This window comes from Aythya fuligula, chromosome 24 (genome assembly GCF_009819795.1).
Source record: "Aythya fuligula isolate bAytFul2 chromosome 24, bAytFul2.pri, whole genome shotgun sequence".
Taxonomy (NCBI): Eukaryota; Metazoa; Chordata; class Aves; order Anseriformes; family Anatidae; genus Aythya; species Aythya fuligula.
Window position 1 is genome coordinate 3626648 of NC_045582.1, and position 22496 is coordinate 3649143.

A 22496-nucleotide genomic window follows, 5' to 3' on the forward strand; every position below is an offset into this window, starting at 1 on the left:
CAAGTGCCAAAACTGATGCTCATCATATTTTCCACATGCACATAAATCAGAGATGGAATTTAGTTTAATGATACTACTTCTGCTTACTACTTCTAAAAGAACATTTAAGCTATAATGTCTTGGCTCATACTGTTAAAAGCCATTTATAATTATAAAGAGTATTAAAAATTATGTACAATGTTGTATTAGAATATGCAATTCCAGAAAGACTAGAAATGATTAAGGAAGAAACTTTATCAGTGCTCCAAATATCTTTCGATTTGCATCACAGTTACAACCTTTTCAGAGAATAATTTCAGAAATTTATAAACTTAGCAATATAATTTATAAACACGGTTTAACAATGAAATATCACATAAAAACCCACACCTGACTTGCACAAACAATTAATTCTTATGGATTCGTTTGGTTCAGAATCTGAACTCGGTGTCTCGTTTGATTTACAGCTGTTCATATCAAGCTTTAAATGCAATCCATACATTTTCCCTCATACTGCTTGACTTGAAAGAGTAGGACTGTTGATATATTAACATATAACTCACTATCCTCTCACTTGCCACAACTGTGCAGATTCCTACTGCTATTCCAAACCCTGAAACACAACTCCATCCTGCCTACTCCTGAGCCCCAGGCGCGCTGTGCTTGTGGATGTACTCGCTAATACTTATCACATAAATCCACTGAAATACGTCATTTTCACTTAGCCATGGTAAATACCACTCCAGGCCCAAATTCTCCGCTAATTTCTCTGCCATCTGTCCCTGGGCACAGCAGCATCTCCTCTTTTTGCAGCACAAACCCCACTGTTAGGCTTCCTCAGGGGCAGCCTTCCTTGCCCGCACAACAGCTCAGTCCTGCAGCTCTGCTGCCTCATTGACAACCAGCCCCGCGTTTATTTTTGTCTTGATGAATGCAAACAGCTAATTACTCCTAAGATTCACGTGTGTTTAGGCTAAAGCCTTGCCAAGCTTTGGCTACTTTTTGAAGGCAAGCAGCCTAAAGAAGAGGCTCCAGGCAAAGAGCACCTAAAGGAGGCTGCTGTTTAATTGCACGTGGGTAAGAGTTCTTTTGTTTGTTTTTCCAAATTCATTCGGGAGCGGAGAACTACATATTTTAGTTAGTTGTTCACATGATGGGTGTCGCCTGATGATAGGCATCCGATTGGACTCGGCAATACCCTGCCAGAGCTGCCCTGTCCCCTCTGACAAAACAGGCAGCCTCAGGCACTTAAAATCAGGGCCGATGCTGCTCTCCTTCCATACGTGCCAAGCCGGCTGCTCGACTCTCTCCCCAGTGCAAAACCATTCATTTCAATGTCCAAGGATCAATCTGCATGAATTATACTTGTTAAATGTCACTATAACGTGAACCAGAGTTAAAGTTTTCATCTGAAGCCACAAAATCACCAAAAAAAACCACCAAGACGTGCAAGAAGTGCCTGATCTGTGTCCATCCCAACACAGCCCGTGCGGCTTCGCCTTTACCTTTTGGACCTATTTATTTCTCAGGGTTGTGCTTCCCATCCATAAAGTAAGATCAATGCTTTTGTACCTCATCAAGGTTTCCAAAATGTAGCTGTTTGCATCATTGTTTAAAACTTAAAACCAACACAGGTAACAGATAAGAACCGGTATCTTCACAAATGTTGGCATTTAAACACAGCGCGCTGTCAGGTGAACACATTTACACGTTAACGTGATAAAATAAGATAAAAACAAGAAGCAGATGTTCACAGATTTCTTTTGCTCCCTTAAACTGCTTAATATCAATAAACAGATTTTTTTACTGTTTCCCAGAAAAACTCCATTTCAGAAGTCTGGCTCTGAGGTGCTAAGCATGCTGTGCCGTCCATTTACAGAAAAAAAAATCATTAATTTATACAACCCCAGTATATTTCTAATTAATCTCGGTAGAGACACGTCAGCAGCTGAAAGCAGTCATCTTCATACATTAAACTGAGGACAAAACAAAATAACCATGCGTCAAAATAAGATTTCTCTTAATGAAGTGACAAAAAAATGATAATAAACCCTGCTGGTCTCTTTTCTAATTGTCAATTTGTGTTCATTGTAAACATGATTTTCACTGTTTTACACTAAGGCTGTTTATGTGCAAACTCTTCATTGAATCAGGTATTTCGGATTGCTCCCTGCAGATCAATTTACCTCCTGAACAGCCCGGGATGATACAAGCACGGCTACACAGGCTGGAAGCGATTACACTACGGAGTTAATCTCTTCTATGAGCTATTTTAAACCAAAACAATTTTCATTTTATTTAAAAGGCAAAAGCGTGAGGCTATCTATAAGTCAGCAACGTGAGCCACCAGCACCACCCCAGAGCTGGGCTTGTCCCTGGCTCCTGGAGCTCAGCAACCACCACCTTGCCACAGACTTTTGGGTGAGCAACACTGAATCTCACAAATTTACGTGCACCAACTCAGGTTGTTTCAGTGCGATAACCAGGGGCAAAAGGTGAGGTTTAGGTACAAAAAAAGTGCAAAGACTTTTTGGGTAGAAAGAACTTCATTTAAGTTCCAGACAGGATCAAGCCCATAAACACCTGTTGCCAGAAGAAAAGCTGCGAATTATTATTTCTGCAGGTTTGCCATTTTCACACCCCAAATTTTCCAAAGAACAGAGCTGCAGAGGGGATTCTAGGACAGGGGCTGCCTTGAGACGTTCGGGTGTGCAAGCAGGTGTCCCCACGACCTCTTAATTTCCCTGCAGGGGATTAACTGTGCTCTCCAGGAATGAGCTCTTCGGACGGTTGCATGGGGAAAGAGGAGCCACCCCTGGGCTGAATCCTGCCCAAATTCACAAGAGGGCTGCTGTTGTGTCATTAATGTACCTGAACTCTACCTACATGATAAAAATATTCTGCAGCTTAAAGCAGTTTAGTGCTGGGGAGAGGGTGGGGTGAGGCTGTCTGGCAAGGAACTGTGCACCAGCACCACGACACCGCTGGCCATATTTCCATCCTCAAGCAGATTTTGGTGTACAGAGCTATAAGGAGACCATCAGATTATGCTAAAAACTGACTCTCATGTTGAAATTCCTGCTGATACTACTTCGGTTAGATTAAAGAGCTAAATCACCTGCAAGTATCTAGCACTAATCCGTGGAGATTTCATCGCTCTGTAATTCCTGACTATGGCACTAACCCAGCCGCTGGGCTGCGAAAAGGAGGCCCTAAAGGCGAAAGATCCCAACAGACCAAAACCTGGCATTACAGTGTTGGAATTGTGCCAGCGCTAAAAGGGGCTGCAGGGACATTTATGGCCTGGCCCACCAAAAACCCAGTATTTGAAGTTTTCATTGCTGGCAATGCTTCAGCTGTGGGGGACACATTCAGGGCTTCGAAGGATGCGGGATGTCACAGCCTGGGGATGAAGAGGGTCAGTGTCCCTGCGGGTGGTCCATAGCACCACAAAGTCAGAAATTAGCAAACTGGGATATGACAATGCAGATGTCACACTGATGGAGATGACGGAATTAATCCTTTCTTAATGAAAGGGTTATAAAAGATCCAAAGAGGCGTTCAGACACTGCTGGGAATTTTTTTACGGGAGGGATTCATGCAGGGACAGAGGAGGACGGGGGCACCCAAGGGAGCCTTGTGCTGAACAGGAGAGACTCGAGAGCCAGGGAGAAACGTCTGTGGTTCTCCGCAGCACCCCAGTGATGGCACGTGTAGATAAATATGGGTGCTTATACAGATCATATCCCCCGTGAATCAGCCGGCGTGCAGTTCACACCGTGTTTAATCCGAGGACAGAATTTGAGGCATGTGAAGCATCAGAGCGCCGCACCGCTCATCGCAGACCCTCTCACTGCAGGATCAAGGCGCGGAGGCACCCCTGTGCAATCACCACGGCTCCCAGGGGATTTGCCCTATCCCTGCCTGCAAGATTTCAACACCGCCCTGTGTAACAGCACCAACGGTATCGGCGAGAGCGGCGCTGCCTCGGCTTCTTTGAGGATGTGTGCTTTGATGCCGGGCGGGGAGACACCCCAGAGATGCACCAGCAGCCCTTTTACAATCCCATCTTGCTTTTAGCATTCGAGACTCACACTTGCCTTTTACCTCAGCAGAGGATTTGATGCTTTGCCTGCGTCAAGCTTTTTATTTCGAACCCTGACGTGGCTCCTTTCCTTTGGCGAAACATCGTGGTTAGAACTTTTTACCAAGAGCATGTTTTAAAATATTTTTATTTCTTTGGGAAAGAACAGAACTGCATCCAAGGTGCATCTGAGAGAGCATCCCAGACGTCACTGAAGCCAGTGCTACACATCCCTAAGAAATATCCTGTATTTACAGGACAGCAAATATTATTTCTAATGTAGTTGCAGGTTGGCCTGTGCCCCGGAGCACGAGGCTTTCAACTGCATTTGTCTTGAGTCAAACACGTGAGGGGATTTTTAGCATCCCATCCAATTCTCCTCGAGGCAGAGATCATGCCTGGAAAATGTCAACCTTCATGCTCACGTTGCAGATGGAGCTGAAGAAAAAAGCACTTTCCTACAGCTACCTTTTTATGACGAGCAACAGCTCCGATATTAATTGTATGTAGAGATTTATAATGCATCTCAAATAGGAAACAGGGATTTTGTTGCCTTACAGAGTAACTGCAGCAGAGCAGCGAGCCTCATATGTTGCCCTGAAACTGAATACTAGAAGCACTCGTGGAGCCACTGCAGGTTAACCTCATTTCACTCTCATCCAGTAACACAATAAAATACAACTTGCCCTATCACATCAGAGATGTCCTAGCTAAAATGTATGACTTGACAAGGAGTAAAATAATTTTTTTTACCCCAATTTACATAAGCCTTCATAAACTCAGCCGCAGAAAGATACACCTCAATATAGCCAAGTCGCCCCAGACCGCCCCCAGGAGCTTGGCTGCCAAGCAGAAAAGCTGGGCAGGCACAAACCAGAAGCCCAAATCCTTCCCCAGGGATGGAGGCAGCCTTGGGCACTGCAACCGGTACACGGCTGGCCTCTGGAGCACTGGGTGCTTTTAGAGAAAGATGGGGAGTTATTCTCTGCTGGACACCATCAGACAGAAAGTTTAAGGCTTATCCAAGCAAAAAAAAAAAAAAAAAACAAAAAACCACCAACCACCAAACCACAACCTTAAACCAGCCCTGGTTTTGAGGTCAAAATCCACCTTGTTCTTCCTAAGTTTAACTTCTCTTACAACAGTGGTTTCAAATGGGGGGGGGGGGGGGGGGGGGGGGGGAAGAGGGGGGAAATTGGTCTAATTTGCATAAACAATCCTATGAAAAGACAGAGATTAACCAGGTAAACCAATTTCTGCTCCAAGCCTCAAGCTACTATAAATCACAGTAAGCGCACAAAAGGTCTTGAAACGTAATGAGAAATACCTTGACAGTAGCATCATGCTGACCCTATATTCTTGCTGTTCTAAATCTGAATTCCCTGCTGTAATGGCTGACAGGCAGGATGAAGAATGGCATGAATGCCTCCAAGCCAGAAAGGGCTCGTACCTGCTTGCTCTGCAGACTAGAAGCGTAAGGGTAAAGCAGGATTAGAGCACGGGGACGCTCCCCGCATCACAGCACAAGTTACTGCAAATACTGAGCTCAGGAAACTAAACTTAGCAGCAAATCTTTCCTCTCTAAACCTTAGTTCGTCACTTGCTGAAGCAAGGTGGTGAGTATTTTTCACAGTCCTCTATTGTGAATATTAAAGAAATCTGGTAAAAAGGTTCCAAATCTAATATATAAGCAACAACTTGAATTTTCCTCTAGCTATCTCCTGCTCATTTTTTTCAGTGTAGTCTTTCTTTCAATTTTTCACTCCATTTCTTTTTCCATCTACCAGGCTGGACGGTAAAGCAGAGCAGATTTCACAGTTCTAATGTAACACGTGTTCTGGGCTGCTTCCTTCTGCTTTTATCTTTAAACACTCTTCTTTCTCACCTCCACCTTTTTTTTTCCCCCAAAAAAACATAACAACCACCTGTCGCCAACCTATTACCTATCCAATATTTAAGGGCCAGATTTTGGTAGCAAACACAGCCCTTGATGCCTCGGAGCCTTCTCTGGGGGGAGGCAGAAATGTTGTTTCATGCCTGGTTGGGTTCCTCACTCCTCACCCTGACCATGAATTGCTTCACATGTGCACATGTTTACTTTTGCTCAATTTGTCCTTTTTAAGGAAATTAAGAAAAAATTAATCAGGATCCAGAAACGATATTTTTTTGTACTCGATGTGGTTGAGATTCTGTGATCCCACCAATTTTGCTCAACAGCTGCTGACGTGCCTGATAAATAGCCTCCCTTTTCATCTCTGACTGTCAGCCCAATCACCTACAATAAGCAGATACATTAACGAACAAAAGCTCATCATCATCAACGGCAGACATTTTTCAGGGAGCTCCTCCTTTGGGGAATGAACCCAAATGGAAGCTGGGTAGACTAAGAAAAAACTGCAATTGTTAGAAATCTTATTCATTATTAACCAGAACGTTTCATAATACTGATGAGATTGTCAGAATTCAAATGCAGCAGCTGTAAGATCACAAAAATATTTAACCTGAGTTAAATTTATCTTGAAGTGCTTTTTGAGCTGCTCTTTGTTCCCTTCTCAAAACAGTTAAACTTGCAAACAAATGTATCTTGTTTTATTGTCAGCAGTGTCTATTCTGCCTCACACGCAGCCTAGATGAATGTATTAACAATCCTGTTTTCAACCAACGTATGCATAAATCTGTAGAAAGCAGCAACTTGATAAAAAGTCAGGAGTCAGAGTGCGGAACAAAAAGCATCAAGGAGGGGAAAACATGAAAAAAGCTACCGGGCAGATTTCCAGGAGGGGACAGGGACCCTTTATGTGTCGTCTTTGTAAAATCCACAAAATTTAAGTGAAGCCAACTGGTCCACGTGGTATTAGACCTACCTACATCACTGCAGCAGTGGTGCAAGAGGATTTACACCGCTCACTGGCTTTCCTTCCAGCTGCCTCAGCATCACACCTGTGTTTCCTCACTCAGATCCCCTGATCATTAAGCAGGGAACACGTCGCAGATTAGCACAGAAGTTTACATAAAGGAGGAGTGCGGCCCCGTTTCGTCAGGGAGTAAATCACAGCACTGCAAATGTCACTTCTGCAGGAAGATTCAACACAGGAACGCAGCCGCTCACTTAATACCCTTGGGACTGCTACTAAATGATACGAAGTGCTACTCAAACATCACAAGCACTTGGGTGATCTTCCCGTTCTGGCAAGAAATGTTCTCTGCTTTATTTTAAGACTTGCCTAAGACTGTTGGAGATTTCTTTTTGTGTTTTCTGCTGCATCCAAGCAGCAAAACTTTAGAAGCCCACTTCTGTCGGGATGAGAAGCACAAAGTCTCGCTGCAGGAGCACGTGGTGCCTTGACCAGTTTTCTTTTCAGTAGCAGATTTTGAACATTAACAGTTGGCTGCTTTTATACAGTGGGAGCCAAAAAATCCTGGAAGCTATTCAGAGGTTAAAATCAGGTCAGCATTTTCACCAGCCATTCTGCTTTACACAAAAACGATTTAGTGGCTTCGAGGAGAAAGGGCTGACTTGCTCCTATCTCTCCTTTTGGCTCACCTCCCCTTTCCTACCCTGCCCCCCTTTTTTTTTTTTGCAAGTTAACGATTACATTTATTACTGCTTTTGATAGCTGCTATAACAAAATGCAACTAATATAAAAGCTAAAAAATACTAACCCTTTTTCATACAATTTCCCTTTATCTTTCCTTCAGCTGCCTTCATTCCCCTTGTCTGTCCTCCTGCTTTGCACTGTGCTTCTAAACCCAGTTTGAGCCTTTGAGATAAAGAAAACCCAACACAGTTTGCAAGAAGTTTGTGCTGGGAAAGGTGATGTGTGTGTGAATCTGAAGATTTGGAGCTTGTAACGTCGCTACTCTTTCAACTAAGTAGAAATAACTTTCCTTTGCTACAAAGGGCTTTAAAAATTAAAATAAGGCTGTTGCAACCCAAGTGGTGCATTTATTGAAGTGGTCACTAAGCGTGACGTGGTACCAGTGCCATGCAGATTAAAGATATGACACGTCTGTTCTCTGGTGATAACTGAAATTAAGGAACAGGTGACACGCACAAGTGTGCTGTCTTTAGCTCAGTTTGTCCTCTTTAAGGAACGTGGGCTTCACATCCATGTTTAAGCACAAAAATGCCCATTCTAGTTTGGCCGTGCAAGTTTGTGCTGTGTCTAGCAACATGGGTATGTAAAATGAGCTTAAAATGTACAAAAACATTTTATGTTAAGCAAAAACACATGGGGAAATGCAGTTATGGTGTAAGCATTGCCTTCCCACTTTAATTAACTGTTTTATTAATTATCTGTTTTCTGGCCTTCGCTAATTCTCAAATACTGCACACAGAGCACACTGACCTGGGACACACTTTAAAGCCTCTGTTCTCAAAATACAAACTGGTGGTGATTCACGACTGAGATTTGGAGGTGATGCCTGTTGCAGCTGAGGACTGACAGACAGGAGACGGAGATCAGGAGATCTCCCCATAGCTGTAACTTTTATCACTCATTTCACCATTTCTCATCTATCAGAAAAATGCACCTTTGCGGAGGTGCACGAGCTAACAGTTCACATCACTTGAGAGGAGCAGGAGGGATCATAGCTCAGGAAACATAAAACACCAGGGAAATGTTTAATCTTTCTCTCCACAAAAATGGCAAGGAAAAAAAAAATCCAAGTGGCTTTGTCATGGAAATCTCCAAGAGCTTTACACTTTTAAGGTACCACGTAAAGCCCCTCAGCCCAAAAGCCATGTCAGTTCAGTCCTCGTTGCCGAGAGCAAACACGACAGAGGGAAATGCACACAAGAAGATCTGTATCCAATAAAGCAGGAATGCAAGGGAGGGAAACCTGATCCCTGACCCTCCAGAAACAAAGGAGCTGATGTGTTACTAAAAGGGAGAGCAGAGCCCGCCTGAGCTTTGGTTTGCCTTCCGCGTGTGGGCAACGTGGCTGCTGTACTCTGCAGTGAAAATAATCCCAGGGAATTGCTGTTGTGCAGAGAGCACCTTACAAAATCACTGCACGCCCAGCTCACAGCCAAACAGTGCCAGAATGACAAAACCCCACATCCATGTCCCCCGGGGAAGCTGCCTCCCCCAGCTTGTGCTGCCCTTGAGCCTTGCAGAAGACAGCAGAGGGATGGAAACAGGCTAACAGGCTTGGCTAAAAAAATCCCCTTTTTCTTTTTTTTGCTGCTGGAAAGTGTGACTGGAGAAGACCGTTTCCCCCACAATTTGTTACAGCTGCCCAGCTTCTATGAAAGGCTGGAATAAGGAGGTGTTGAAATTACTATTGTCAAAGTGAAGGGGGGGCAACGAAGGGGAGAAAGTCTCCTGTTCTCCTTTGAGTGCTGACACAAGAAGAGGAAAGCACTGCTTTTTGGGAGCCTTGAACAGTGCTTCCCCTACTCCATACGAACATATTTTTACATGACTTTTCCATCTGGGATACATTAACATAGCCTTGGGATAAGCCACCTTCTTTCACTTCCCAGATTTTCCATGCAAAAAAAATCTGTGCTCCTGAAAGAAATTGCTAAGAGAATCTTCCTTGTCAGGGGGGAAAAATGTTCTCAACTAAAAAAATGCCAGTACAGACCTACTGACAGAAGGGTATGGTAGAGAGTCTGAGCAAAAAGCTTCAACAACTGATCCCACCAGGAGTCAGCATCGTGCTGACTCTTCTCGGACACATGGGGTTGCCGCTGAGACCACCCGCACCTCTCGGCCTTTCCCCTGGACCAGAAGGTCCAGACAAAACCTACCTGCAGGAATCCTCAGCCTCACGGCCCTGTGGTGGCAGGTGAGGGCCCACCACGAGGTGGGGATGAACCCAACCTGACAGCCCAGCGCACCACCAGACCGCAGCAGTAACAGCAGCTCATGAAAGCAGAGCACACGCATTTTCGCAACCTCTGCTGCTGCACTTCAGGCTTCCTTCACTCTTAGACCTAATTCACAGGTGTGCTGAGAGGCAGGACCCAGCTGAAATCAAACGCCCACTTCTACTCACCACCATTCTCCAACCCAACCAGGCTTCGCGGGGCTGTTGCCGGCCGGAGGGAAGGAAGCCCAGCTCAGGGGGCATCGCAAACAGAGACCGAAGGGTGTGTGACACCGCAAAGAGCTCTCCCAGAATCCATTAGCCTACTGTGGTATGCAGCTCAGAATAGCTTACATATTTGCATTTTAAGATCATGCAGGCAGAAGTGCTACAAAGGTTTCTGTGGCATACAGGAGCTGAACTAAGCCCAGATTTCCTGATCAGCCAAGCAAAATATTAATCACCAGTACAACTAACCTCCCTGAATTATCAACCTGCCTTTTTCTTTTTCCCTCCTTCTTTAAGCACTATATAAACCATTGGCAAAGTAGAGTATTCGTAGCTGGAGAAACACTCAACATAAAATCCTGGTGAGGACACCCATGCTAGGGCCATTCTGCCTGATATTACACAGCAATTTCTTTCCTCCCATTGTGCTTTCACAGCCAGTGAGCACAAATTAATCTGTGTATGCTATTTTCTCAAGATCCTTTACGCTGGCAATTAGGAAGAGGTGGAGCCTAGCAAGAATCTAAAATTATTCTCATTAATCCTCTAAAATTATGAGTTCAACGGGGCTATGGTAGAAGTCAGAGAAACTACTGACTGCACATGTAACACAAGAACACATTTCACAGTCTCCTCCCCACCAAATAGTTTTACAGAAAACCCAACAGCCTTTGAACTATGAAGGTAATAGCATCATCCACTCTCCTTCCCCTAACAGAAAAGAAGAGTGGCTAGGGACTTAACACAAGGAAAACGTTGAAAAAACAGATCAAATCACTCTCAAATCACTCGAGGTAGCAGGAGAAGATGGCAGCCCCAAGCAGCAGCCACTGCCTGGCACTGCCCATCCCCGTCCCACTTCTTGGGCCAAAAAGTTTGCATCTCTCTAAATTAGCATCTCCACACTCATAAATGGGCACAGACAGCAAGTTGAGGGAGATGAGAGAACAATAGAAAAACTTGGCAGAAAAAATGACCTCACTAGAATTAAAGGAGGGAAGAAAAAGTTGGGAAGAAAACACTGCACTAAGTGTGTGAATCAGCAAAGGTGGGGGCACATGGGAAGCAAAAATAGAATGAGGTAGGCAAACTCTGCCTTTTACCATTAAACAACTCCCAAAACTTTGCATCAAACAGTGTATGCTCACATTCTTCCCAATTCCCAGCAACTCTACATGAATTTATTTATCAGGAGCTAAAGACAGAGAGGTGTAATTCACCTCGGTTACTGAAACATTAACACGAATAACATGGAAACACCCCGTTCATTATCAAACACACATATATTATCCAAACTAAAGCTCGTTAAGCCCTCAATGACTGCCTGGCTTAGCATTAGGGGAACTAACTGAGAGCAAGGAGGAGAGAGATGGCACGCTCACCTATGATACCGCTGTCTCTGCTCTCCAGCGTGGACGTGGGGCTGGTGACGGCCCCATAGGTGCAGTCCTTGGCGGTGACGCTGGTGCTGACGGGTGGCAGGGTGGAGCAGGGGCTGCTGGCGGGCGGCGAGGCCGTGCTGCTGGTCAGCGTGGAGCAGGGGCTTATGCGCTGCGTTCCTGCGGAGGTCTGGAAAAGAGCAAGTTCCAGCTTCCTCATTCAACGGGCAATGCGGGAAACATCCAGCAAGTGGCATTTAGCAACATGACTGCACGCTTCATTAAAATGCTGAGCAGTCTGTTAACGTGGAACTGAAAGTTAAGAAATAAACTCGCACAATAAAGTGAGATAAAGTCTGTGACTCTGTTTAAGTAGCAATCTTGAGGGTCATAAGTATACAGCATGATCTCACCTTCACTTACAGCAAGAAACATTATATGCAGGAAATCCTACAAAGACCTCGGTGCCATTTACATCTGCTCAGAAATCTCAGCGGGACTGCAATTTTTATTTTGCCCTGTAAATGTTTCCTTCATTCAAGAAAAGCAACAATGGTTTCACACCCTTGCAAAGAGGAAGTTCAAAATCCCTTATCTAGATACGAGACTGCCCTTCCCTGGACCGGCATGCTTTCCCTACCATAGAAAGTTTTTTTTTGTTTGTTTTTTGTTTTTTTTTTTTTTTAAAAAAAAAAGAAAGCCAAAAGCCAACCCGTACCAGTGAAAAGGTTGCTCTCCAAAGGCAGAACAAAACAGAAAATGCAGCAGCACAAAAAAGACTGGTGTTTTAAAAGTTTTTTTGGAATGAACCCATCTGAAACTGTGTGCAAGAAACTTGTACATCTGATGCTGAGCACAGAGATCAGTTTATTAAGAAAACAAAATTATTCCTGAATTTGATTTGAAACAAGCTGTGATACAACACAGATCCCTTGTTCTAACCGCAGGCTGCTGGATACACAATCTTCCCTGGCAAAAGCTCCTCCTGGAGATACATCCTGCAATATCTGTAAGCAACAAACCCGCTGACACTGGTAGGTGCTCCTGTCTACCTAACATAGCAACTTCATCAACGTTACCCTGTACTTTAGAGCAGCCATCCCAAAATAGCTTACCAAACGTGCAACTTTTTACTTCCCTTTCACAAAACAAAGCCCTTTTCGCCTCTGCCTACAGGTTGGTGTTTTTTTTTCTCACTGTCGCAAAATGGTTCCAGTCCCAAGGAAGGACCAGCAGAGGTTAATTCCCTATCTGGAACGTGCCTGAGATTTCTTGTTCTCCATGTGAATGCTTCCCCAATAGTCAGGCAGATTCCTGTTCCCTTTTTCACAGGATTTGAACCCAGGGTGATCACAGAAAGCATCACGCTTACAAACTGCACAATGTGTTTGAAGTCTGATTATTTTTTTTCCTTCTCACTATTCTATACTTGAAGCTCAAATGGTGTCTGGAGTGGACTTTTTTTAAGTACAACACGTGGAGAATTCACTGGTTTTTAAATTAGAAGCCAGATCCCACGTGTAGCTACTGGGAAGAAATCTAATTTGGCCAAGAAATCCCAACGTAGCTGGTAAGAACCCCTGCTCACAGCATCATCCCCAGGCTTGTGGGGCAAAAAAGGGGCACCCAGTGCCATGGGTGGGCTTCTGGGGCAGCACCATGTGGATGCCCCAACCCTCCTGCACCTCCCCGTGCCTCTGCTCTTGCACCAGTGTAACTGTGCTCAACTGACATGAAGGAGCACGTTGGTACGTCAGGGCTGGAGCGCTGACCTGATGGCTCCGCGTCAGGTTTTTGTATTAAACATCGAGACTGAATCATGGTAGAAAATGAACCGTGTCGGTATTTCCAGAAATTTATCATCTCCCTTCGGTACCCGTATAAAACATCCCGCCAGCGAGCGAGACGGCTGCCACCAGACCAGCCTTTGAAGTCCTAAGGAGAAACAAAGCAACGCTCCCCTCTCCCCATCCAATTTGCAGAGCCACTAGTGGATCATGGTTATTGTTATTTTCCCTTCTTTTATGTTCGAGGCACTTATAAATAGATCTTTCTTTTCCCCCAGTAGCCTTCTAGGAACCGACAGCAAGCTGGCTGCTCTATAAATCCTGGCTCCCTGGGCATTCTGGTTGCACGCATCCATTGTAGCACCTGCCACGTGCCTCCTCTCAGTGACCCTTTTTCATTTTCCCTTGCTGCAATCTTCAGATGTCTAAATGCTGGCATGATTTCTGTAAATTTATTTTTAATTTTCCAAAACTATTTCTAACTAATTAATTCTAGTGATGAAATTAAAAAATACTTCTGTGCCAGTATTCAATGAAAATATTCCATTATTTTCTGCCACTTAGAATTGCTGGGGTGTGTGTCTTTCTTAACGCAACCTACATGGGGCACTTTTGGGATTGCTGCTCATGAATCAAGCAGGTGCTTGCACTGAGCTACCCGCTACCGTGGGACTGTCTCTTCGGATTTATTGCAGCTGATCAGACCCCATCGGTATACCCGAGCTATTAAGTTAATGTTTTCCAATGTTGATTTCCTTTAACTCTCTGGCAGTACAATAAACTCCGTCGGGTATAAGGTAGCATTACTTCTGAGGTTCAGGCAGTGAAAGAAGCAGCATTGATGGGGCTCCCCCATTCAAGATGAGCAGACTGGAGATAGGCCAAAGGACCACCGTGCCCCTGACATAGAAGACAGGGAAATGTTCAAAACCCAGCTAGGGACAGCCCTGAGCAACCTGCTCTGAGCTGAGCCTGCCTCGGGCAGTGGGTTGGGTTAAACATCTCCAGAAGTGCCTTCAGCCTCAGCTGTTCTCCAGCTCTGTGATTCAGCTCCTTTCACTGCTCCTAGCCTCAACGATACTACAGCATCTAAAAATTTTATCAGTTCACGTTTGGGATCTTTCAGAATGCAAAGCATGATTACTACTATGAATTGTTTATGGCAAGGTTTTTCTATGCCCGTTTCAAGCAGTATTTTAAACAAATCCTTGCTGAAACTTATCTCAGTGCTAGCAAAATAACATCCACTAACCTTAAAACACAGAAAATTTACTCTTCAAATTAAAATTCAGTCCAAGAGGGGTACAATCATCTTTCCTGCAGCTGATAACATCATTGTTTCATGAAATGCCAAAAGTGATATTCTTAAAAGCTCTTTTATTTGCAGTATTATCAATGCAGCTCCTTAGGAGCAAGCTACTTGCAACTGGAAATTACTAAATAACACGGCATATCACTTGGCATTGATTGACATGTTTTATTTTTGTATTGATATAGAAGAATGCTCCTCTGTGCTAGTTTTAAATATAAATTTCCATTGACAGAACATTCCGTATTATTATTATTATTGCTGCTGTTTCATCTGTCACGTTTTCACTAAGCTTTGAAAAATTAAACTGTTCTGTCATAGGCCCATTGTCCTTTGTGCTTCTCTGGCAGCCAGTACAGTTAAAAAATAGTTTCCCAAAAAGTAGGAGAAAAAGGATTTATTCTTTGGCATTTGTGATCTCTCATTAAGGAAAGCGTGATTAAGAAAGAGACAGCCCATAAGACGTGCAATTTCATAGCAATCTGGATTAGAGAATATATCCTTTGACATATTCAAAATAAGGCAATTGAATGAAAATGGAATGCGCCGATTTACAGATTGGGGCAGTTTTAGTGAAAACACCTCTACTCCTTATCTTCACTTTAGCTCAGCACTGGTGAGATTGCAAATAATTATTTTCTCGCTTCAGAAGGCAAAGCATGGTTAGAATAACAAGCAGCAGCCAAGTCCCAGCTTTTTATACAAAGAACATTTCTTTGCCCAGGCCATGTAAATTAATGCATGAAAACCTAGAAAATTGTTCTCATTTTTAAATTCAAGTGCAAACTAGTAGTCAATCAGGTTTTAATTAATCAATGATTAATGGAAGAATTAATCTTTGCAAATCCCATAAACGTCTTTCTGCATGATTTTCAACACCCCTTGAAGCGTGGTGGCTGAAGAAATCAATTCGGGAAGGAGTCGGAGAGGTTTGCAGGAGAGGCTGAAGGAGCTGGGTTTCTTCAGCCTGGAGAAGGCCAAATTGCACCTGGGGAGAGCTGAAAACCTCCACGGTCTGCAGGGGGTTAGAGAGAAGACAGCCCCGTTCTTCTCTGAACTGCGAAGGACAACAGACTACAGCCGCAGGTTGTAGCAAGGAAATTTTCTACCAGCTAAAAGAAAAAAGCCCTTCACAGCTGGAGGCATCAAGCACTGGAACAGGTTGCCCTGAGAGCTTGTCGAGTCTCCATCCATGGAGATTGTTGAGCCTCGGCTGGACAAGCCCCGAGCAGCACGGTGTGGCTTTGAAGCCAGCCCGGTGGGAGCGGGCGGCGCGATGCGATGCCCTCCAGAAGTCACTGCCAACCTCAAGTGCTGTGCCATTCAAGGCGAGTGCTGGCAGCAGGAGAGGCTCACAAAGAAAGAAAAAGAATTAACTCGGTAATTGAGGAACCGGCCTCTCTTTATCTTCTCCAGCACATGAATAGCATTCAAAGGCCTTGCAAAACTTTTTCATGCAAAAATTAGCACACGGCCCAAGATATCAATCTATTTTAGAGGACAACTCTCCGCTGTTTCTCTTTAGATTTTTCTTTTATTTATTCTCCAAAGACATCTTTTACTTTAGAGAAAAGATGGGATTTTAATTTTTGTCAAAAGGCAACAACAAAAGGAGCCATTTATAGTAGAAAGCTTTGCTGGGCTTTGAAGTATTCAGTTCAAATAGGTGCCTGTTAAAAGTACATTTTCTAGCACAATGTATAGTAAAGTACATTTCAAATCCACCAAACTTGCATAAAAAATTGAATGAAATCATTAAAAGCTTAATGAATGTGTTAAAGGAAAAAAAAAATACAAGAACTCATATCTTGGCGTTCAAGCATCTTACATATTAATCCCTTGGGCCATGTAGGTGATGGAAGACCAAAAATCACTTGGTTCAGTCTGGGGCATAGGACCTAGAGCCTCCTGCACTAGGAGCACCCCCAGCTCTTGTGCTGGGCTTGGGGGAGCCCTTTGCCTCCTGCCGAGGGGCACCAAGCTTCCTATGGCCATGACGGGCATCGAGCTTTAATGCCAGGACTACCTTTATGGCTGCCACTTGTTATTGACTCTTTTAGGGAATTCAGGACTGTCATTTGGATCCTCTGAAATGTGCCTATGTTGGATATCTAAAACAGAGATGGAGTCATGCAGAGTCACACAAAGACTGGTAAAAGGAGAGAGAATTGCAGCTGGGCTCCTGAGTTTTGCCTTGTTGCACCACACGCTGGACTGTCCTTCTAGCTGATGGAAACATCAAACCAAAAAACTGTCCCCTAGTTTCATTCTCATTTTATCAATGCTGATGGAAGTGGGCGTATTGCCCAAGGCTGAGGAGGGGCAGGAAGAAACTCAGGCAGATTCCACAAAATTGACATTGTAGCCATGACCCTGACCTTTTTGCTGTTCTGCTTTGCAGCCACCAAAGAGGATGTAGCAAGTTCAGTCACAACAAAGGTTTTATGATCTGCTTTCTCTATCGATTTTCAAGCATGAACTCATCTTGCTAGGCAAGAAAAGAGCAAAATCTGTGACTATCTGTAAAATAATATTATTACTTACCTGTACTTCCTACAGACATAGTGAGTCTTTATGCAACACTGCTAAAATGCTTTTGAAATATTGCACACAAGATGCCATGGAAGTACAGATTATTTTGATCACTGTAATCTGATTAGAAACGCTGCCCACTCCTACAACATTTGCAGAAACAGAAAAACAACAGAAGCTGTTTCACACAGGAGCAGCTGATCCCTGAAACATGTACTGCTGCAGTGTAATGATGATTCATTGTTTAACAAGGAGATACAACCTTCTACCTCACAACAATCATTTCACCATTATGAGACACTCAGCTGCCATATAATTAGAAAATAACCACTATCTCCCATGCTGCATTCTGATCAGAGCCCAGCCAGTTACTGCTGTAAAACCGAGGAAGAGCGGAGGAGCTGCTGTACCTGGTTCTCGTCCTGCACCTCCATGCTGTACTGGGGCCCTGGCTGTACCTCCGTGACTTTCTCTCCGAGGAGGAAGCCCAGGCGAGTCATGAGTGTGTTTGCTGCCTCATCTACGGATGGAGGGGGTCCCAGCTCCTGCTCAGCGTCACCTAAACAGGAAGAGGAACACACGGATTTAGACAGGAACTGTTGCTCTTTGCTATTGTTCAGTGTTTTTAGCAAAAAAACACAGCTAACTTTTCACACTGTAACTTCTGCATCCGGGTTTCGAGGTTATTCACATCATTCAAGTCTGTCTTAATGTTTTTTATTGATCATTAATTTTAGGTTTTGCATTGCTCCAACTATCAGTACATGTTTCTTCTAACTCTGGCTGTTAGTTCTCCTCTCATTGCTCGTTGTATTTGTAGTACCTGATATGGAAGCAAGCACATTCATCTCTCTTTCCCTGCACCAGCAGTAACACAGCCAGCCAGGAACTGAGATTTCCTGGAAAGAACAATCGAGAAGGAGAGCGCTCCCCCTTTCCTCTCACACAGAAGCTGCCTCCAGTTACCCGCAGTGAATTCAACACTGCACGTGCCATCTCATTCTCCTGTTCCCACAGCACTAAACGAGATGCTCAGCAGCAAACCCACGCTACCGAGTGGTTAATGGCAAAGAACGGGACAGAAAACCCACGTGCATCGACCATTATCATCGCTGGCTCTGACGTGCTCAAGGTTATGTGGAAAGCACGGGGCTCCACAGACCAAGCCTCCTTGTGCAGCCACAGTATGGGCTACAACACAACATAAAATCCACCTGTCAAATCCCCACCACGTACAAAAAATAAGTTAAAAAGCAGAATTCCAGATGATTTTTTTCCAGAAGTTTCTCTGTCAAAAAACGTTGGAGGTTTTTTGATCCGTAGCATCCCAAGGTAAGTCAGGTTCTGAAAGTCAAGTTCCTCGCTGCCCGCACGGCAGCAGTGTTATCATTAAAGCCTGAAGGTCAAGTTCTTTCCATGTTACACTGAAGCAATACTGTGTTTAGCGCAGTTGTAGGAGACTAATTAGGATTTGCAATTAGTCTACAGTTAATTATTCATCTGATAATGTACAATCTGGAAAAGAGCCGATCTCTGCTTCCCAGCTCTGTCCTGGCTTGGGGGTGCTCCAGCACTCAGCCTGGAGCTACAGCAGAAAGATGTTGCTTTAAATATAACTTTTTGATAACTGTAACTGAAAACCACAAATCACAGAATCTGGGATACGTACAAGACCTCAGTTAATTCAAGCCAGCTGCTTCCAGAAATTCCCATTTAGCCTCCAAATGTGCATCTCACAGAAGCTTACAGCAATTTCTTGGTGTCTCACCCACACCACGGCACATCAGAAACCCTAGAGCATCTCACACGACAGTCAGCATCCAGAAACGCCGCCAGCTTTGGCAGATCAGCATCCAAAGCAGTCCTTAAACGGTGACTTCACCGTTATGAAAGTGGATTATGGAGCATGATAACAGAAGTTGGCTTCTAAGTTACTGAATCCCTATTGTACTGCTTTATACATCGCTGACGTGAATAGGATAGGTTTAAGATAGAGACAAATTTAGATGGATGGCCCAATTTTTCTGAACTGCTGACCACCCACATTCAATCTGTGGGCATTTACCATCCCGGGGAGTCAAATTCAGAACAGATACATTTACGTAAAATGAAAAGTGTATGGACTCTGATTTCCAAGGTTATTTTTGCTTTAAAAAAAAAAAAAAAGTCGGCTTTGGAATTTATCCTAGATATCTATATGTAGGATATGGCTCAGTTTGTAATTACTGAAAGTTTCTTGTGCATCCCCCATGCTGGTTTCAGAGCACATTAACGATCCTCAAACCATGCTCACTTTTGCTCCTCAGAAAGTAAAAGGTCAGAGCAGAGCTGTGCACGTCTGAGAGCTTCCTTCTACTCTGTACAGCACCTGGTGGGACCTCCAATTTCCTGCAGTAGTGGTCTAAAATTAGGGAAGAGCTGACTGTAAATCCTTCACATGGGACCACTGCAGTGAGGCATGGGGAAAAGCGCTCAGTCCAGGTTCCTGCGTCTAAGCCACCGCTGGGATCCTGTGCAGCATGCTCCAGGGGACACTGCTTGGCAGGGGGTTGGAGCAGGTGATCTCCAGAGGTCCCTTCCAACCTCAGCCATACTTTCATTCTGTGATTCTGTGAAGCTTATGAAGAAAACCAAGTTTCTGGAATGGTGCTCACGAAAAGGCGGCCGAGCTGCGCTGCTTGCCAAGGACGCGCCGTGCGGGCTCGTGCCAGGCCAGGCCACTCACAGGGAACGGGTCCAGCAGGCCAGCAAGCAAGACTGAAGTCTTCAGTTTGAAATGTGTTATTTCAGACTCGAGAGCGATTTATTTACAGGCTACATCGGGGCCGGCTGGGCAGAGTCAGCCGAATTCTGCTCAGTGTCAGGAACCGCTCTCAAAACAAACAGCACAATTTGCTCCTGTGAGGCTGGGTTTAACCGTGTCCGCACCATCCCTAAAGCATCTCCAAGGGGCACAAGCTGTCTTTTACCTCTAAAATAAAATTATATGCTCATCTCAGGTCCCTGCACGAAAAGGTGCAGCGTCATGCAGAGGCAGCAGCCGTGACTGCAGCCCTAATTCCCCGGCCAGACACAAGACAGAGAGCAGCAGCTGAAGGAGCTGAGCTCTGAGAGCATCCCACTTAGTGCAGAACTATCAATTATTTTATTATAATGGGGCTTTCAAAGTGCAGATAACTTTGAACTTGAGCAAAGCACCACTGTACCGGATTATTATGCCTTTTGGTTTTAGGTCTTTAAAAATAAGTGCAGTTGTTTAATTGAGTGTCAAAGAAGAGACAGAGCCGCTCCAAGAGGCCTGTGAATGGGTATTATGGAAAGAAGCTGTAAGTTGCCTTGCAAAGTTGACAGTAAGAGCTAATACTCGCTCTCCAAGTTCAAAGAGAGGGCATAACTTCTTCCCCGCACCGCGCGCTATCCAGCTAATGCTGCAGCCACATTTTAGGCACACTTGAGCGCATTTGGTTCCCCGACCTCACTGGGGAAATCTGAGCGCACAGTCGAGAGCAGAATTGGCCCACGGTATTTTTAGCTCTTCTGACACCGTGCTGCTGTAATGAACTGCAGCAGCTCAAAGCAAGCCCTACAGCCAGCTCCAACACACGACCGCGAGCATCTCAGTGCCCAGAAGAGAGGTGCTGGGCTGCGCACACGCCAACCTGAAGGCAATCAGGGAGCGGATTCGAGAGATCACAGTGTGGTTCGTGGTCTGGGGCCGCTGCGTTGGGCTACATCAAGTCGTACGCTTCTGCATAAACATTAAGTCATGTTAAAAGCCTTCCTGAAATGCTCAACGCCAGGAATTTTCAACAAGTAAAAAAATCTTAACTCCCTGCTTCATTGGACGTGCCGAAGTGTTCGAAGGAGTTTGAGGGACTGCACCTTGGTGTCCTTGTTCAACAGAAGGTGGGTATTCATGTATATACACGTAGATATATATACATACACACACCAATAACAAAGGAAAGCTTTTTTGCAGGGAATGGGGCGAGCTGGGCTGCTGCCGCGCTCCTCAGCTGCCTCTTCCTACCTGCCTGGGCCCCCGCTGGTCTCCCAGCGGCCATCAGACGGCGAAACTCGCATTTTTATGACAGCTGACATCTTCGGTTAGCTGGTTGAGTCGTTTATGTCTTGTTTGGTTTTAAGCAAGAGGCTTTTCTTGTTCAGCCCAGCTGCACTGAGCTGGCCGTGGGTCCAAGGCAGGGGGACCCACCGCAACCGGCACGTGCTTGGCTAACCCGAGCCTCCTCACCTGTATTGGAGTTTAGCTGGACACGAGATTCCTCCTGATTACGTTGTCTTTGCACACACTGTTGCATTGGCAGATCCCCACACGATAAATGATTTTCCAGAATCTTACTAAAAATGATTTCCCTCTGCAGCCTGGAACTTAATAGAGCAACTTTTACCCACTTGGATTTTGTCACGGGTAATTTTAAAACAAGTGCTCCAAGCTCGGAGTCAGCATTTCAGGTACTGAAATCAGAGTCAAAACCAAGAGAGATTTACTGATGTGTGCCGCTGGTCCAAGGACTTTAATCACAGATGCAGCCCACGGAGCAAAACACACTGCGGTGAATTGCTTATTTCTAATAACATAAATAAAAATCCATGAACACCCTCAGCTCCGAGATAGATTAGTCTCAAAAGCTGTAGCCTAGTTGGAAGGAGAGGTAATTTGTCCAAACAGCACGGGGATTGTTTTGGGGAAGAAAAATGTAAGCAAACTGCCTTACTTTACACTGCAAAAATAAATGAAGTCGAAAATAAGACATTCAGATTCTTTCGTAGTGACCTTTCCATAAATAAAAGATATCTTCAAAACAGAAAGCAAAGGAAGACTATTCGGAAGGCCACATGAAATAGGCAATCCAATTTTCAGTAAAGCAACAACAACAACAAAAAAACAGACTGAAGGAGACTGCTTTCTCTTAATCCTTAATCTTCGGAAGAGACAGGTAACGGCAGCATTATATGACAGAAATAAATAAAGGCTCCTACACAGAGATGTGAAACAGTTTGTCCTTTTAGATTAAAATACTACACGTGTTTAGGCTATCTGGCATTTTTATCTCTCGGCTTGGAAGAATGCTGAAAACCATAAATCACAGTGCTGCAGTCTTAACACTGCTGAATGCACAGCGATTCAGAAGTGGAAAAGAACAGGAAAAAAATATTAAATCAGCCCAGCAACAACTTCCAATTCCTTACCAATAAAGCCACAGGGAAGGGGAAAAATCCCAAACCAGTACCAGCCACACACACACAGCACACATTCCAGTTAACCCTGCTACGCTGCTAAGTCTGGACTTAACGGTAATGGAGAAAAGATTGAAAATCCAACATAATTGTGGCTTAATTACTCTGAGACCAGAAAACAA

The 22496-nt window shown here is 44.4% G+C and overlaps 1 protein-coding gene across 13 annotated transcripts in view; it reads right to left on the bottom strand.

Moving 5' to 3' along the window:
• TANC2 (tetratricopeptide repeat, ankyrin repeat and coiled-coil containing 2) overlaps positions 1 to 22496 on the bottom strand; it is a 280077-nt gene that overhangs the window by 91238 nt on the left and 166343 nt on the right. For all 13 annotated transcript variants that reach the window (XM_032202931.1, XM_032202934.1, XM_032202941.1 and 10 more), the window contains 2 exons: positions 17526 to 17674; positions 11491 to 11677 (listed from right to left, as the gene is read on the bottom strand). In XM_032202931.1, coding sequence (XP_032058822.1) covers positions 11491 to 11677; positions 17526 to 17674 — 336 coding nt within the window. The remainder of the gene's footprint in view (positions 1 to 11490; positions 11678 to 17525; positions 17675 to 22496) is intronic.